This window comes from Xyrauchen texanus, chromosome 19 (genome assembly GCF_025860055.1).
Source record: "Xyrauchen texanus isolate HMW12.3.18 chromosome 19, RBS_HiC_50CHRs, whole genome shotgun sequence".
NCBI classification, from domain to species: Eukaryota; Metazoa; Chordata; class Actinopteri; order Cypriniformes; family Catostomidae; genus Xyrauchen; species Xyrauchen texanus.
Genome location: NC_068294.1, coordinates 3118562 through 3135712, shown reverse-complemented (window position 1 = coordinate 3135712; position 17151 = coordinate 3118562). Strand labels below are relative to the sequence as shown.

Sequence of the window (17151 nt, the reverse complement as noted above, 5' to 3'; positions counted from 1 at the left end):
GCAGAGAGGGAGAAAGCCGCTGGTAATGCGCCGTAGATCCAACAGCAGTGCTCTGCCAACAGAGGTGAGTGGAACAGTAGTGAACTTCAGCTTGCTGCTGTACAACCGCTCGGCTCTTAAGAAAAAATCTGACTGACAGATGCACGCCCGCTTCCCTTTATACCGTATGTTCGGGGGCAGGACATGCAAATTCTGTCTTCCAATTTCGCATTGGTCTTTTCTCAAGTTCAGAGGTACGCAAGGCTCTCAAAAAAGACCCCTTGTGTCAATACATTCAACACAACATTGAGTGAGTGACAGAAGGGGAACAGTATATTCTAGTAGTACTGTAAGTAAATGTGTCTGTTGTAATTCTGGCAAGTGCATAATATTTCACACATTGTTGTCAAATAGCATTATTCTCTACATTTATACATAAATTAAACATTTGTTGTATACAACATATTAATTTAGCTAACTCTCATACTCAAACAAATATGATAATTTTACACAGATTAAGATTTTTAGGAGAATATTTCAGATCTGTAGGTCCATTCAATGCAAGTGAATGGGTGCCAAAATTTTGAAACTCCAAAAATCACAAAGGCTTCATAAAAGTAATTCATATGACTCCAGTGGTTTAATCCATGTCTTCTGAAGTGATATGACAGGTGTGGGTGAGAAACGGATCAGAAACGGATCAGAAGTAAATTTTTGCTAGAAATACTTCCCTCGGCCCAGTAGATGGTGATATGCATGAAGAATTTGAATCACCAAATTACACAAGAAGAAGAATGTGAACGTTAAAGTGGAGTTTGACAGGGTAGGGAGTAGAATTTGTAGTATTAAAACTCAATGTTGATCTGTTTCTCACCCACACCAATGAAACGGCTTCTGGAGACATGGAATAAACCCCTGGAGTCACATGGATTACTTTTATGCTGACTTGTGTGATTTTTGGATCTTCAAAATTTTGCCACCCATTCACTTGCATTGTATGGACCTACAGATCTGAAATATTCTTCTAAAAATCTTCATTTGAGTTCTGCAGAATAAAGAAAGTCGAAATGATGAGAGAATTTTCATTTTTGGCTGATATATCCCTTTAAAAACAAAAACTCCCACTATGAGAGAGTTAATTTCCACATTGATTACATATGGATGTAAATTATTAATAAGATTCGTGAGCTTTTGGCGCTAATTAGTATGAGTGCAAATTCTTATCTCTGTTGACAATCCAAATTTGGAATATTTCCCTCTTGGACATATTAACAATATACATTCAGGTGACCGTGCCTTCAGTGTAAACTTACCGGCATCTGTCTCATCGCTTCCGAAGTGTCGTCTGTAACACAGCATGATCTCCACATTATAGCATTTATAGATGCCGGTGAAGATCCCTAATAACAGCATGATGGCGCCCAACCCTCCAACCAGCTCCAACCTGTAGACATCTACACAACAACACAAAAAAACATTCAGTGACTATGCATTAATCAGTATTACTCTGATCTGAAGTGGACTATCTTTATTAATAATACACACAATATATGGAACATGTAACGGTTGTGGTTATGACATGGGCAGGTAATGCAAAGGTTGTAGATTCAAACTGAATTTATTTCATTATTACACACCTATTACACTTTTGAGTAATTACACCAGGTTTCTCAGGGGGACTGAACCGGTCATAAAAATGCACTTTGGATAAGAAAATGTCTGCTAAAAGAATGGGGAAAAAATTATGTCTTGCCATTATTTTGTTTATAATGCAAAATAAATAGAAATATATTAATAATGCCACCACTACTGTTCCAGCAATAGTCAAAAACGTTTTCATTATTATTAGATTATAATAAGTATTTTACTTGTATTTCTTTTACTGAAATAATTTGTTATTCAGTCCTTTCTATTTAGTATGAATTTCAGTTTCAACTCAATTTTCTTCATCAGTTGGTAAATTCAAAGAGATATTTAGATCAGATAAAGTGCAAGTAGAAATTTAAACACTTTATGTTTTTGGGTTTAAACATTATATTTAGAAAGACAAATGACAAATGATTGCAGGGGTGAAAATTAAACAGGCAATAAACATAACAATTCTCAAGAGCAATTTTTGAAGGGGACACCAAGGGTTTTTTTGTTGTTGCCCCGTTTGCATTTGTATTATTTTATTTCTTAAACAATTATTTTAAGAATATATCATTATTTATTATTTATATTTACAATACACATATTTTAATGATATTTTATGGGGGGACAACCCTCAGATAGGGTAGGTCCTGACCCCCCCGACCCCCCCTCGATTTCTGCCTATGAATGATTGGTGTAAGGACCCCTCTGATCTGGGGTCACAAAATTCGGTCTCACTGAAAACCCATACTCTAGAGATGTCTATGGACTAAATGGAATATTTTGGTCTAATTTGACTGTAATATTTACCTTTCTTCTGTAGGATGGCACTTCCACTGCTGTGGCCGATATGATTCTCCACATTACAGGTGTAGTTGCCCATGTCTGTCTCCTCCACAGCATCAAACATCAGAGACAGCTCCACCTCTTTCTCCCCAGAAACTCTCGAACCAATCTACACAAACACATACTGCATCCTTTAGACTGTTTCCACAAATATCATAGTACAATCATAGCATCATTTGGCTCAAAACAAAAACAAAACCATATTTCCAAGCTGCATGTTTTTAATGTTGCAGAAAAGTGCTTAAAGTGTATATATTACATATATTAAATATTATATTATTTGTTATTTGTGATATATCATTAATTAAAACTAGAGGCCCACGCACGTGACATCATATCCCAGGGCCGGATCTAGAGGGGTGCTGGAGGGGGGTTTGCCAAAAAGCACAATAAGGCAGCATAAAAGTAATCTATAAATTGAATCCATGTCTTCTGAAGTGATCCAATCTGTTTTAGGTGAGAACGGACAATAATTTGAATCCTTTTTCAAAATGTTGGTTACCATTCACATGCATTGATTGTATGGACCTACAGAGCTGAAATATTCTTCTAAAAATCTTAATTTGTGTTCTGCTGAAGTAAGAAAGTCATACATATCTGGAATGGCATTAGGGTGAGTAAATGATGAGAGAATTTTTATTTTTGGGTGAACTATTCCATTAATATACTATAGAGTTATCCTGATGTGTATATTATATGGCTCATCCAATCAGATTTGAGTCAGAACTATCTGTTTTATAACAAGGATCCAGCATCTCTTAACTGCAGCTCTGACTCGCATCGACAAGCATTAGATACATGAACTGAAAGGGTAATTCATAAAGATCAAACTAACATAATCAGGAGAACAAGATAACACATGAGAAAGCTTCAAATGCGGTTTCAAAACAGATAACAGCCATAAAAGAAATGATTGTACAAATTCCTCAAACAGGGTTGCATATAAGGTAAGGGATAACATAATATCATTATGTGATGCTGTATCCACAATACAAAAATCTAACGTTCTGAGAAATAAGTGCTGATATCTAGTAATTTCAGTAAATTAATAAATGCAAATAAGTGCAAATATAAATGTATATGCACTATGAAAATGTCTGAAACTTAATTTCCTCTACTAAATTCTGTGATATTTCCATGTTTTCCATGACTGTAGATGGCCTGTAGTCTTGTCCACTAGAGGTCTCTGTCACCTCAGTAATAATCTTTATCACTGTCAGAACTGCTCTGTTTCTGTGCTGTTATACAATCCTGTTCTTAGAAAACATTCATAGGTTAACAGGTACTTACCTTAAAAAATATGGTAAAAAGACAATACATAATCTTTTACAACATTTTACTGTAAAAATACATGTTTTTAGATGTAAAAGTATCATTTTCTACAGTATAACTAACGATCAAAACTTAAATAATTTTTTACAAGAGAGTACATATATATTTTTACGCTACATTATTGTTCTAATTACAGTAAAACACAATAACCGGGCATTCCCAGAATTCCCTGCATAACCCAGTTCATTTCATTATATTTTATAGGAATAGTTATGTTTCTTATTTTAATATCAGTTATGTACTTTGGGGTGTTCTGTGTTATATTTAATGTAGTTTAGATAATATTTATTGTATGATTCAGCGTTGCCTAAGTTACCCTGATGGTTTTTAGTGTTTGTGTGAGTGAACCTGGGCACTGTCTCTGCATGTTTATTGTATTATTTTAGTGTCGCGTATGTTACCCTGATGGTGTTTAGTGTTTGTGCGAGTGAACCTGGGCACTGTCTCAGCATGTTTATTGTATTATTTTAGTGTCGCGTATGTTACCCTGATGGTGTTTAGTGTTTGTGCGAGTGAACCTGGGCACTGTCTCAGCATGTTTATTGTATTATTTTAGTGTCGCGTATGTTACCCTGATGGTGTTTAGTGTTTGTGAACCTGGGCACTGTCTTCATGTTTATTGTATTATTTTAGTGTCGCGTATGTTACCCTGATGGTGTTTAGTGTTTGTGTGAGTGAACCTGGGCACTGTCTCCATGTTTATTGTATTATTTTATTGTCGCAGTATGTTACCCTGATGGTGTTTAGTGTTTGTGTGAGTGAACCTGGGCACTGTCTCAGCATGTTTATTGTATTATTTTAGTGTCGCGTATGTTACCCTGATGGTGTTTAGTGTTTGTGTGAGTGACACTGCACTGTCTCTGCATGTTTATTGTATTATTTTAGTGTTGCGTGTGTTACCCTGATGGTGTTTAGTGTTTTTGCGAGTGACACTACACTGTCTCTGCATGTTTATTGTATTATTTTAGTGTTGCGTGTGTTACCCTGATGGTGTTTAGTGTTTTTGTGAGTGAACCTGGGCACTGTCTCTGCATGTATATTGTATTATTTTAGTGTCGCGTATGTTACCCTGATGGTGTTTAGTGTTTGTGTGAGTGAACCTGGGCACTGTCTTCATGTTTATTGTATTATTTTATTGTCGCGTATGTTACCCTGATGGTGTTTAGTGTTTGTGTGAGTGAACCTGGGCACTGTCTCAGCATGTTTATTGTATTATTTTAGTGTCGCGTATGTTACCCTGATGGTGTTTAGTGTTTGTGTGAGTGACACTGCACTGTCTCTGCATGTTTATTGTATTATTTTAGTGTTGCGTGTGTTACCCTGATGGTGTTTAGTGTTTTTGCGAGTGACACTACACTGTCTCTGCATGTTTATTGTATTATTTTAGTGTCGCGTGTGTTACCCTGATGGTGTTTAGTGTTTTTGCGAGTGACACTGCACTGTCTCTGCATGTTTATTGTATTATTTTAGTGTCGCATATGTTACCCTGATGGTGTTTAGTGTTCGTGTGAGTGAACCTGGGCACTGCATCAGCATATTTATTGTATTCTTTTAGTGTTGCGTGTGTTACCCTGATGGTGTTTAGTGTTTTTGTGAGTGAACCTGGGCACTGTCTCTGCATGTTTATTGTATTATTTTAGTGTCGCGTATGTTACCCTGATGGTGTTTAGTGTTTGTGCGAGTGAACCTGGGCACTGTCTTCATGTTTATTGTATTATTTTAGTGTCGCGTATGTTACCCTGATGGTGTTTAGTGTTTGTGCGAGTGAACCTGGGCACTGTCTCTGCATGTTTATTGTATTATTTTAGTGTCGCGTATGTTACCCTGATGGTGTTTAGTGTTTGTGCGAGTGAACCTGGGCACTGTCTCTGCATGTTTATTGTATTATTTTAGTGTCGCGTATGTTACCCTGATGGTGTTTAGTGTTTGTGCGAGTGAACCTGGGCACTGTCTCAGCATGTTTATTGTATTATTTTAGTGTCGCGTATGTTACCCAGATGGAGTTTAGTGTTTGTGCGAGTGAACCTGGGCACTGTCTCAGCATGTTTATTGTATTATTTTAGTGTCGCGTATGTTACCCAGATGGAGTTTAGTGTTTGTGCGAGTGAACATGGGCACTGTCTCCGCATGTTTATTGTATTATTTTAGTGTCGCATATGTTACCCTGATGGTGTTTAGTGTTTTTGTGAGTGACACTGCACTGTCTCAGCATGTTTATTATATTATTTTAGTGTCGCGTATGTTACCCTGATGGTGTTTAGTGTTTGTGTGAGTGACACTGCACTGTCTCTGCATGTTTATTGTATTATTTTAGTGTCGCGTATGTTACCCTGATGGTGTTTAGTGTTTGTGTGAGTGAACCTGGGCACTGTCTCAGCATGTTTATTGTATTATTTTAGTGTCGCGTATGTTACCCTGATGGTGTTTAGTGTTTGTGTGAGTGACACTGCACTGTCTCTGCATGTTTATTGTATTATTTTAGTGTTGCGTGTGTTACCCTGATGGTGTTTAGTGTTTTTGTGAGTGAACCTGGGCACTGTCTCTGCATGTTTATTGTATTATTTTAGTGTCGCATATGTTACCCTGATGGTGTTTAGTGTTTGTGTGAGTGAACCTGGGCACTGCATCAGCATGTTTATTGTATTCTTTTAGTGTTGCGTGTGTTACCCTGATGGTGTTTAGTGTTTTTGTGAGTGAACCTGGGCACTGTCTCTGCATGTTTATTGTATTATTTTAGTGTAGCGTATGTTACCCTGATGGTGTTTAGTGTTTGTGTGAGTGAACCTGGGCACTGTCTCTGCATGTTTATTGTATTATTTTAGTGTTGCATATGTGACCCTGATGGTTTTTAGTGTTTTTGTGAGTGAACCTGGGCACTGTCTCTGCATGTTTATTGTATTATTTTAGTGTCGCGTATGTTACCCTGATGGTGTTTAGTGTTTGTGTGAGTGACACTGCACTGTCTCTGCATGTTTATTGTATTATTTTAGTGTTGCGTGTGTTACCCTGATGGTGTTTAGTGTTTGTGCGAGTGAACCTGGGCACTGTCTCTGCATGTATATTGTATTATTTTAGTGTCGTGTATGTTACCCTGATGGTGTTTAGTGTTTGTGCGAGTGACACTGCACTGTCTCTGCATGTTTATTGTATTATTTTAGTGTCGCGTATGTTACCCTGATGGTGTTTAGTGTTTGTGTGAGTGACACTGCACTGTCTCTGCATGTTTATTGTATTATTTTAGTGTCGCGTATGTTACCCTGATGGTGTTTAGTGTTTGTGCGAGTGAACCTGGGCACTGTCTCTGCATGTATATTGTATTATTTTAGTGTCGTGTATGTTACCCTGATGGTGTTTAGTGTTTGTGCGAGTGAACCTGGGCACTGTCTCAGCATGTTTATTGTATTATTTTAGTGTCGCGTATGTTACCCTGATGGTGTTTAGTGTTTGTGCGAGTGAACCTGGGCACTGTCTTCATGTTTATTGTATTATTTTAGTGTTGCGTATGTTACCCTGATGGTGTTTAGTGTTTGTGCGAGTGAACCTGGGCACTGTCTCTGCATGTTTATTGTATTATTTTAGTGTCGTGTATGTTACCCTGATGGTGTTTAGTGTTTGTGTGAGTGAAACTGGGCACTGTCTCTGCATGTTTATTGTGTTAGTTTAGTATGTTACCCTGATGGTGTTTAGTGTTTGTGTGAGTGACACTGCACTGTCTCTGCATGTTTATTGTATAATTTTAGTGTCGCGTATGTTACCCTGATGGTGTTTAGTGTTTGTGAACCTGGGCACTGTCTCTGCATGTTTATTGTATAATTTTAGTGTCGCGTATGTTACCCTGATGGAGTTTAGTGTTTGTGCGAGTGAACCTGGGCACTGTCTCTGCATGTTTATTGTATTATTTTAGTGTCGTGTATGTTACCCTGATGGTGTTTAGTGTTTGTGTGAGTGAACCTGGGCACTGTCTCTGCATGTTTATTGTATAATTTTAGTGTCGCGTATGTTACCCTGATGGTGTTTAGTGTTTGTGAACCTGGGCACTGTCTCTGCATGTTTATTGTATAATTTTAGTGTCGCGTATGTTACCCTGATGGTGTTTAGTGTTTGTGAACCTGGGCACTGTCTCTGCATGTTTATTGTATAATTTTAGTGTCGCGTATGTTACCCTGATGGTGTTTAGTGTTTGTGTGAGTGACACTTTGATAGTGGTTACCGTTTGTTTTTTCTTTTTTTTAACCATAAATTGAACAGTTTTCTTTTAAGTGCAAGGGCGAAGGTTTGATTTGAAAGTTGGGAGGGACATATAGCAAGGATAATATTCAAAATGTTGGTATTAAGAAAATGTGAGAAAGTCAGTCTGGTAATATAGGCAAAATAACAACATCATATAAGAAGTATAATTTCTTACAGTATTTCTCTGCCCTACCATATTAAATATAAGCCTTTTGTTTTTAGAATTTCTAAAGAATAAACAAATTAGGAACTGACCCCTAGGGCTGCACGGTTAGGAGGAACAATGTGATATGCAATAAACTTGGATAATATGCAGTGATATGCAATGTGATAAACCTAAGATTAATGGGTCAAAATCAAATGTTATGTTTTTTAAGAAGATTTACCTCGAGAAAATAATAACCAAGGGACATAAAGTGACATTCTGTAAAATGTATTATCCACCATTAGAAAAACAGGAAATCTAAACAAAGGGAAGGCTAAATGGAACAATGGAACATTGGAACATTGACATTTTCCCCCACCTTCTTCTTTCCAACTCCCCTTATTCCAACATAATATATATATTTTATATTGTTTACTTATATGTTCTTAAATTTTTATCAGAAAAAGTAGGCCTCCTGAACAAAGTAGGCTTTGAGGCTTAACCTACTATTAATGACTTCCTTTTCATCACAAATGCCTTATTTTACTGACAAAACATTATTTTCTCTTCGCCAATGTGCAAAACAAAACATTTCTTGGGTGTTATACCAGCATTTTAAAATCCAGAACCTCTGACGCAATCGTTCGATTTTTAAGGTGTCTTCCTGATGAAGGCTTTTGCTGGCCGAAAAGACAGAAACATCCCTTGAAGCTGGATTGAAAACTCATGATATTTTTGACTGGAAACATTTTGTACACAAAAAGTATGCTTGTTTAAATCTACTAATTTCAAGGATTTGACAAAATATACCAATGGAAATATTATCCGGCCGCGTAATTTCAAATTTTTTCAAATGGAATTGTTTTTATTTTTTATTATCTTACCTGTGATTGGTGCATCCTGAACAGCGCTGAGAAAAGTAACAAATGACACGTGACACAACGTTTATGCGCCACTTTAGAAGAGGTAGGACAATAATTTACACATTAATAATTATACTAAGTACATTTAATAGAAAATTAAAACAGTATACAGTATTTTCTGTTTTCTATTTTCTAAATTATTGTCCAAATGATTTTCGGGATAATTCCAATTTTTTTGAAAGTTGATAGGGACATACCCTGTCATCCCTACCTAAAATTACAACTTTGTGTACCATAAACCAATTAACGTTTGTACTGTATTTTTTTCACCGTAAATTCAACAGGATTTGTTTTACAGTGTATTGACTTCAGTAGAATGTATGAGTATTATAAGAACAAAGCAGACATTTTTCTGACAGTTTGTCGACTGCTGACTGCAACTGCTTAATTATCCTAGACGAGCAAAGCAGTTGCTGATATTAAACACAGCTTCACATATTTAACACACAAGTAATCTACTTAAATGGGTAAAATAACCAATAAAACTGTTACCTTACAGACATAGACGTAACTTAAACATGATTAATGAAGATTTGTGGTCTGAAATAAACTAACACTGTGTGCTTGAAACAAGGATAGTCCTTTGTTTTTATTTTCTAGAGTGCATATCAAGTTATGTTGCCATTCAAGAAATGCTGATAAATAAAGAACGATAAAGAAGCAGTGTTGGTGTAAAGAGCCACAGCAATTCTTTAAAGGTGTAGAACCATGTTTTTATTTTATTGAACTAATGATTTAACAATTAATATCTAACTACTAATCATTTATCTATCACTAATTGAACTTTTCATTTATTGAAAACATTCAGACAGTGAGAGATTTCTACTTATTTAATTTATTTATTTTGTTTCCCAATTAAACTGCCTTATTGAACAATGACAAGTCCAAAATGATGCTTTTTGTGGCGAGTTCTGCATAACACGGTGCGGCCCCATTTCGCAGCCGGCCCACCGGGAAAAGTCTGTGCCTGGGCAGCGCTGTAGAGTTGAGTTTTTTATTATGATTTATTTTTAAACATGGATCTATATGCCTTATAATGCCTCACGTGGAGCTGTTTTTGCGATATATACATATATATTTTACATATCTGTTGTGTGATGCTGAACCATCAATGTGTATTACTTTTGCCAATGTTACTGTGTCACAATGACTTTTTGACAGAGACACCTCATCTGTTCATATCACTTATCTCTACACTTTATTATAGATCAGAGGTTCATATCCATTCCGTTCGCTCTCTCTCCCTGCTAGATAATTTCTCAATGCTCTTCTATTGTTGTAGGCTGACTTTTCTTTTCTAAACGGAGAGCATGCACATGAATTGAGGTTGAGATTGTCACAACATATACCAATAACACAAAATCTCGTCAATCATATGATTTATAGAACATCCGTATGCACATAAAATTTTGAATATTGCTAAAGCAGACTACAAAAGTCGCTAAATTGTTGCTAGTCGCTAAAGGGCTACTTTATTCACAAAGGGGTCAAAAAGTTGCTAAATCTATTAAAAAAAGTTGCTAAATTGGCAACACTGTAAAGAAGCATTGTTGAAAGCAACTTTCTAATAATGAATGGAGCTGCGTTGATTAGACTCTCTGATGGCCTGGAAGTACTAGTGTTGTTTCAGCTCATGAAACTCTCCTGTGATTGGCTGAATGGTTGCTCAATCAGCGCAAAGAAACAAATCAGTGTATGGAGGTGAACGAGAACGATTTGTTGACAAACCCAGAATGTTTCTTTAAAGAACCCAGACACCAAATCTCTGATCTGAAGAACCTATAATGATACAATATGACCTTTGATTTCTAGAAATGTCATGATTTGTTTGTTCTCTGTATTGTTGGTGACCAAATAAGAGTTACTTGGGGACAATTGTCAGGTTAACAGTGAATGTTAAAACATTTTCATCGATGTATAACAAGTGATACAGAAAGAAAAGGCAAATAAAAAAAATTAATCCAATTCAATTGGTTAATCCAAATAGTAACGTCTAATGAATCCTGAAAAACCACAAGTTTAAAGCGTAAGTGACAGTACCTGACTTCACTTTCTCTTATGTGTCCTTCCAGTTCCTCTACAAACTTATCTCCCTTCATCCAGTAGATGATGGGTCTCGAATCCCCGCTGTAGCCGAAGAACGCCTTGCAGTCTAAGATCAGACGCATGCCTGTGAAATAAAAACAACATGACGAGATTACAAATTTCAATCAGCATTCAATCTGCCTTACTTATTTTTTTGTTAAAATTATATATAAAAAAAAGCATTATATCATAGGAGTCTATTGTTTTAAAAGATGACACTTGTCTACACGTGATTCATCAAAATATATGTCAATATGTTCAATATGGCTGCAAATAAATCGTCTCCGTTATGTACGTAACCTCGGTTCCCTGAGACGAATGGAACAAGACATTGCATTTGCTAATGCATATGGGGAGTGTCCTTCCACGAGACCAAATCTCTCTATAATAACGCCAATATTCTAATATTGGCTATGGTGTTTAAGTCCCGCCCTTTTAGGCACGAAGCTGTTTGCTATAAAAGCAGATGCGCAAACACCATTCCTCAGAGTTTTCTGACTGAGGGATAAGGAGCACAATACTCGCACCTCAAAAGTCTTGTAGTGCGGCCAGCGTTTGCAATGTCTCATTCCCTACGTAACCGAGACGTTCACTTACAACACAGTACACTTGTCATTGCGTTTGCTAACGCATACGGAAAACAGAATCCCATCAAGTGTGCCGCAAGTGACCCTCATGTTGGGCCAGGAGGTGAACACTCAGAATGAATATATGAACTATAGTCATATAGTATGAATTAACCCTTTCACGAACCCAGTCGCGAAGGGAGTTTATTTATAATGAAAGTGCTTGTGACTTTATGGTAAATTACAACAGCCTGAATGCATGTCAATTGATGGGGAGCCCGTACTTAAGGGGAGGGGCATATGCAGGGCTAGACTGGGAAGAGAAATCGTCCCAGGATTTTACATAGCAACTGGCTTAAATGTTGAGCAGTGGGGGTGGGGGTTTCGCTGTCCTTTTCTGCATATTGTGGCTGCGTTTTGTGGTCCATTCTGCACAACGAGGCGGATCATTTCAGCTTATCGTGGCCCATTCAGCACGTTTCACGGCCGATCCACTGGCCCGCTCGGTTCTCCCGATGGCCAGTCCACCCCTGATTGGCCCCAAAGTTCATCAGCACACTGGTAAAATGCCCAATATGCCAGATTACCAGTCCAGCCCTGGGCATAAGTATATGTTTGCCAAATGAAATAACAATCGTTCTAAACAGACAGTACTTGTGATGTGAGAGACGTTACGTCTAGGATGTAAAACCTTCCAAATGTGTCTTGAGAATACCATCCTGCTGCAAAACATATGTCTTGTAAAGACTCACTGTTCATCCATGCCCACGAGGAGGCCATGCCTCTAGTTAAGCGTGCTTTAACACCTATTGGGAAATCTTACCCTGCGACTCGTAAACCAGGGCAATCGCATCAACAATCCAGTGATATAGTCTTTGCTTGGAGACAGACATTCCTTTCGTGCATCCTCCATAGCATACAAAGAGATGAACCGACAGTCTAAACTGGCGGGTGCGCTCAATGTATGAGTGTAGTGCCCACACAGGGCATAACAAATTCAAAGATTGTTACTCATCCAATTGAAGGGAAGAAGGTTTGAAGGTGAACCACCTGAGCTCTGAAGGGTGTGGTTAGTAACTTAGGCACATAGCCTTTTCTGGGTTTGACAGTGGCTTTGAAACTCCAGACATGAATTTTCAATTGATAGTTCATTTAAGTCACCGACCCCTTTTACTAAGGCCAGAGCCAGCAGTAGTGTGGTCTTAATGGAGAGCATACGCAAATCAACAGTGTCCAAAGGCTAAAAGGGGGGCGAGTGCTTTTAGGACCAAAGTTAGGTACCAAGTGTAGCAGGCAGAGGTGGATTTAATCATCTTGCTCCTCTCTGGAACTTTATGTTTAAATCATATTTGCCTATAGTGGTGCCGGCTTCTGTGGGGAGCCAGAGATAGACTGACTAGATTGATACGCAGTTCCCATGAAATCTAAAAAGCCACTTGTAACGCAGTGCAATTGGTACATGAATTACACATCCTACAGATCTATTGACGCAAATCTGTCCCGAGGATGGGTTGGGCATAACCGTTTTCTTCCCCATGCCCCACATTAGAGAGGATGTAATCGCTGTGAGCTGAATAGGGCGCGCACCAGGATTTTGTCAGTTCGTTATGAACTTCATGGAAGAACGGGGCAGATCTATGGGACACGGTCGCTTGACGGCGTGGTTTCAACTAGGTCTTGTGGAAGGATACTCCCCATATGCATCAACATTTCAAGTAAAATGTTGGTAATGCTTTACAAAAAGTTCTATGTGTTAACATAGTTCATGCATTAGGTATCATGAACTAACCATAAAAATAGTTTTTGACAGCATTTCTTAATCTTGTTTAATGTTCATTAATGAAAATGCAATTATTCATTTTAATTCATAATGCACTACCATGAATTTGGACCTGAAGAAGATCTTGTTCTTTTTTTCTTCTTTACATTATAAACTCAATGGTACAATATGTGGTGTCCTTGCATTATTCCACCACAAGGTAGCACCCTAAGAACCTAATGTTGATTCTAATATTCAAATTAATCAGAATCAGAATCAACTTTATTGCCAAGTATGCTTACACTTACAATGAATTTGTCACATTGACAGGAGCTACCAGTGCACAGCAATACAAAAACAATCCAAAAACAGCATCAAGACATAGATAATCATAAAAAATTATAAAAAATAACTATACAAATATGTACATACACACACAGGCACACAAATACATAGATATACACATACATAGTGCAATTCTAATACAAATATGTTATCTGATATGTATAGTGCAAAATACAAATCTGTTATGTACAGTGTAATTTTTTTCTTTTCTTTTCCTGAGGAATGAAATGGCAGAAATGGCAGAAGAGGTAGATGTGTTAGATAAATATAAAAAAGACTAAACAGTGAATTGCACATAATTGTTGCTCAATGGGGCAATTTTAACTGTTCATAAGATGGATAGCCTGAGGAAAAAACTGTTCCTGTGTCTGACGGTTCTGGTGCTCAGAACTCATAAGCGTCAGCCAGAGGGCAACAGTTCAAAAAGTTAGTGGGCTGGGTGAGTGGGGTCTAGAGTGATTTTTCTGGCCTTTTTCCTCACACTGGAAGTGTATAGTTCTTGATAATAATCAATCATAAACCAATAATCCTCTCAGCAGACCTAACTGTCCTTTAGTCTTCTGATGTCTGATTTCATAGCTGAACCAAACCAGACAGTTACTGAAGTGCAGAGAACAGATTCAATGACTGCTGAGTAGAACTGTTTCAGCAGCACCTGTGGCAGGTTGAACTTCCTCAGCTGGCGAAGGAAGTACAACCTCTGCTGGGCCTTTTTCACAATGGAGTCAATGTGTGTCTCCCACTTCAGGTCATGTGAGATGGTAGTGCCCAGGAACCTGAATGACTCCACTGCTGCCACAGTGCTGTTTAGATTGGTGAGGAGGGTCAGTGTTGGGGTGTTTTGAGCATGTTCAGCTCAAGGTTGTTTTGACTTCACCAGACAGCCAGCCGTTCAGCCTCCCTTCTGTATGCAGACTAATTGTCATCTCGGATGAAGCCGATGACAGTGGTGTCGTCTGCAAACTTCAGGAGCTTGACAGAGGGGTCCTTGGCAATGCGGTCATTGGTGTAGAGGGAGAAAAGAGTAGTGGGGAGAGCACACATCTCTGGGGGGCACCAGTGCTGATTGAACAGGTGCCAGTACTGAATTTCCCCTGTCTCACAAGCTGCTGCCTGTTTGTCAGAAAGCTGGTGATCCACTGACAGATAGACATGGGAACAGAGAGTTGGTGTAATTTGTTCTGGAGTAGAGCTGGGATGATGGTGTTGAAAGCCGAACTGAAGTCCACAAAAAGGATCCTTGCATATGACCTTGGGCTGTCCAGATATTACAGGACATGTTGACTCAAATTACTTCATAACCACAGACGTCAGGGCGACAGGTCTGTAGTCATTAAGTCATGTGATTTTTGGTTTCTTTGGGACAGGGATAATGATTGAGTGTTTGAAGCAGCATGGGACTTCACACTGCTCCAGTGATCTATTGAAGATCTGTGTGATGACGGGGGCCAGTTGGTTAGCAGAGGATCGAAGACATGCTGGTGAGACACCATCTGGGCCTGAAGCCTTCCTAATCTTTTGTTTCTGAAAAACCCGGCACACATCATCTTCACAGATCTTAAGTGCAGGTTGAGTTGCTTGGGGGGTTGCAAGAGGTGTTGGTGTTTGTGTGAATTGAAGGACAGAGTGGGTGTTGGGTGTGGGACTGGTCCTTTCAAATCTGCAGTAGAACACATTCAGGTCATCAGCCAGTTGTTGGTCCACCACAGGGTGGGGGTAGGAGTCCTGTAATTTGTGAGTTGTTTTATGCCACTCCACACCGATGCATGGTCGCTAGCTGAAAACTTGTTTTTCAGCTTCTCAGAGTAACTTATTTTAGCCACTCTGATTTCCCTATTGAGTGTGTTTCTGGCCTGATTATACAAGAATTTATCCCCACCCCGGTAAACATCCTCTATGGCATGACGAAGCTGTCTGAGTTTTCCTGTAAACCATGGTTTATCGTTATTGAATGATAAATAAGTCTTAGTAGGAATGCACATATCCTCACAGAAACTGATATATGATGTAACAGTATCTGTGAGCTCGTCCAGGTCTGTGGATGCAGCCTCAAAAACACACCAATCCGTGAAATCGAAGCAGGCTTGTAGTTCCCGCTCTGCTTCGTCGGTCCATCTCTGTACAGTCCTAATTACTGGCTTGGTTGATTTAAATTTCTGCCTGTAGTTTGGAAGAAGAAGAACCAGACATTGATCAGAGAGTCCCAAAGCTGCTCTAGGGACAGAGCGATATGCATCCTTTATTGTTGTGTAGCATGATCCAGTATATTTCTGCCTCTGGTGGGGCATGTAATGTGCTGTTTATATTTGGGCAGTTCACATGCAGCTGCGCCTCTTACTAGAATGTCCAGCAAAACGTCTGAATATTCGAAAACCGGGAAAAGGTTGACTGGTATATGCTGCCGAATGTTCAGCAGTTCATCCCTGGTAAAACTGACTGGAAAAAGATTACGACACACTGGACAAAAAAAAAACAAAAAAGAAACTGAAGAGCTCCAAACCAAGGCAGCCAATCGAGGTGCCATCTTCTCACTTAAGAATGCTTTATCTTAAAATGTTGACTTGTTGTAGATTGAAATCTAAATTAAATGATATTTTATAATGTCCCCAGGGAGGAGAGGTAGAGAAACAGAACCATCTACATGCCATTTTCACATTTCCACAGTACTTGAAACCTAAATGTTTAATAATGATAATGATGTTTTAAATCACAGTAAATTTAAAACAGAAAGTGTAAGAGCCAAGTGTTTTTGACATACAATTATTTTTTCATACAAAACATACAATATATTATCACCTGACACCTATTCTTATCTTTTGAATGCTAAACTATTTTTTATGTCTGACTTGTCAGGACCAATTTGTTTAAAGGCCAATTTGTCTTGAATTTGCAGTAGAAATGACACGCTGTTACACAAACATTTATCAATAGTGCTCACCATGTTCGCAATTTGTCACACTGCTGACGTGCACTAATACAAAAGCTATGTTTGTTTTGGCACTACTTATGAGCAGATTAATTTCTGCCCCTATGGGTCTCAATGAGGGCTCATTGCAGTACCCTATTTGACAAATGATTTCCATTGAAAGTTCAGTAGGTGAGCAGACTCTCTGCCCCACATGCTTGAATGTCTATATCAAACACTGTGTAACAAAGATTTCAGCTATATTATGACTTAAAAATAGAATAAAAACGTATACTAGGCCTGTTTTTAAATACATATGTCAGCGATTGAAACACATTTATGGGCAAACAAATTACATTATTGCAGTGGCGTAGATTTTGTTTGAAAATTGGGTGGGGGGTTGC

At 38.3% G+C, this 17151-nt stretch overlaps 1 protein-coding gene across 1 annotated transcript in view; it reads right to left on the bottom strand.

The window, feature by feature from the left end:
• LOC127659530 (X-linked interleukin-1 receptor accessory protein-like 2) overlaps nucleotides 1–17151 on the bottom strand; it is a 564853-nt gene that overhangs the window by 13547 nt on the left and 534155 nt on the right. The window contains exons 7-9 of the mRNA XM_052149394.1: nucleotides 11133–11257; nucleotides 2422–2566; nucleotides 1293–1433 (exon numbers count right to left, since the gene is read on the bottom strand). Coding sequence (XP_052005354.1) covers nucleotides 1293–1433; nucleotides 2422–2566; nucleotides 11133–11257 — 411 coding nt within the window. The remainder of the gene's footprint in view (nucleotides 1–1292; nucleotides 1434–2421; nucleotides 2567–11132; nucleotides 11258–17151) is intronic.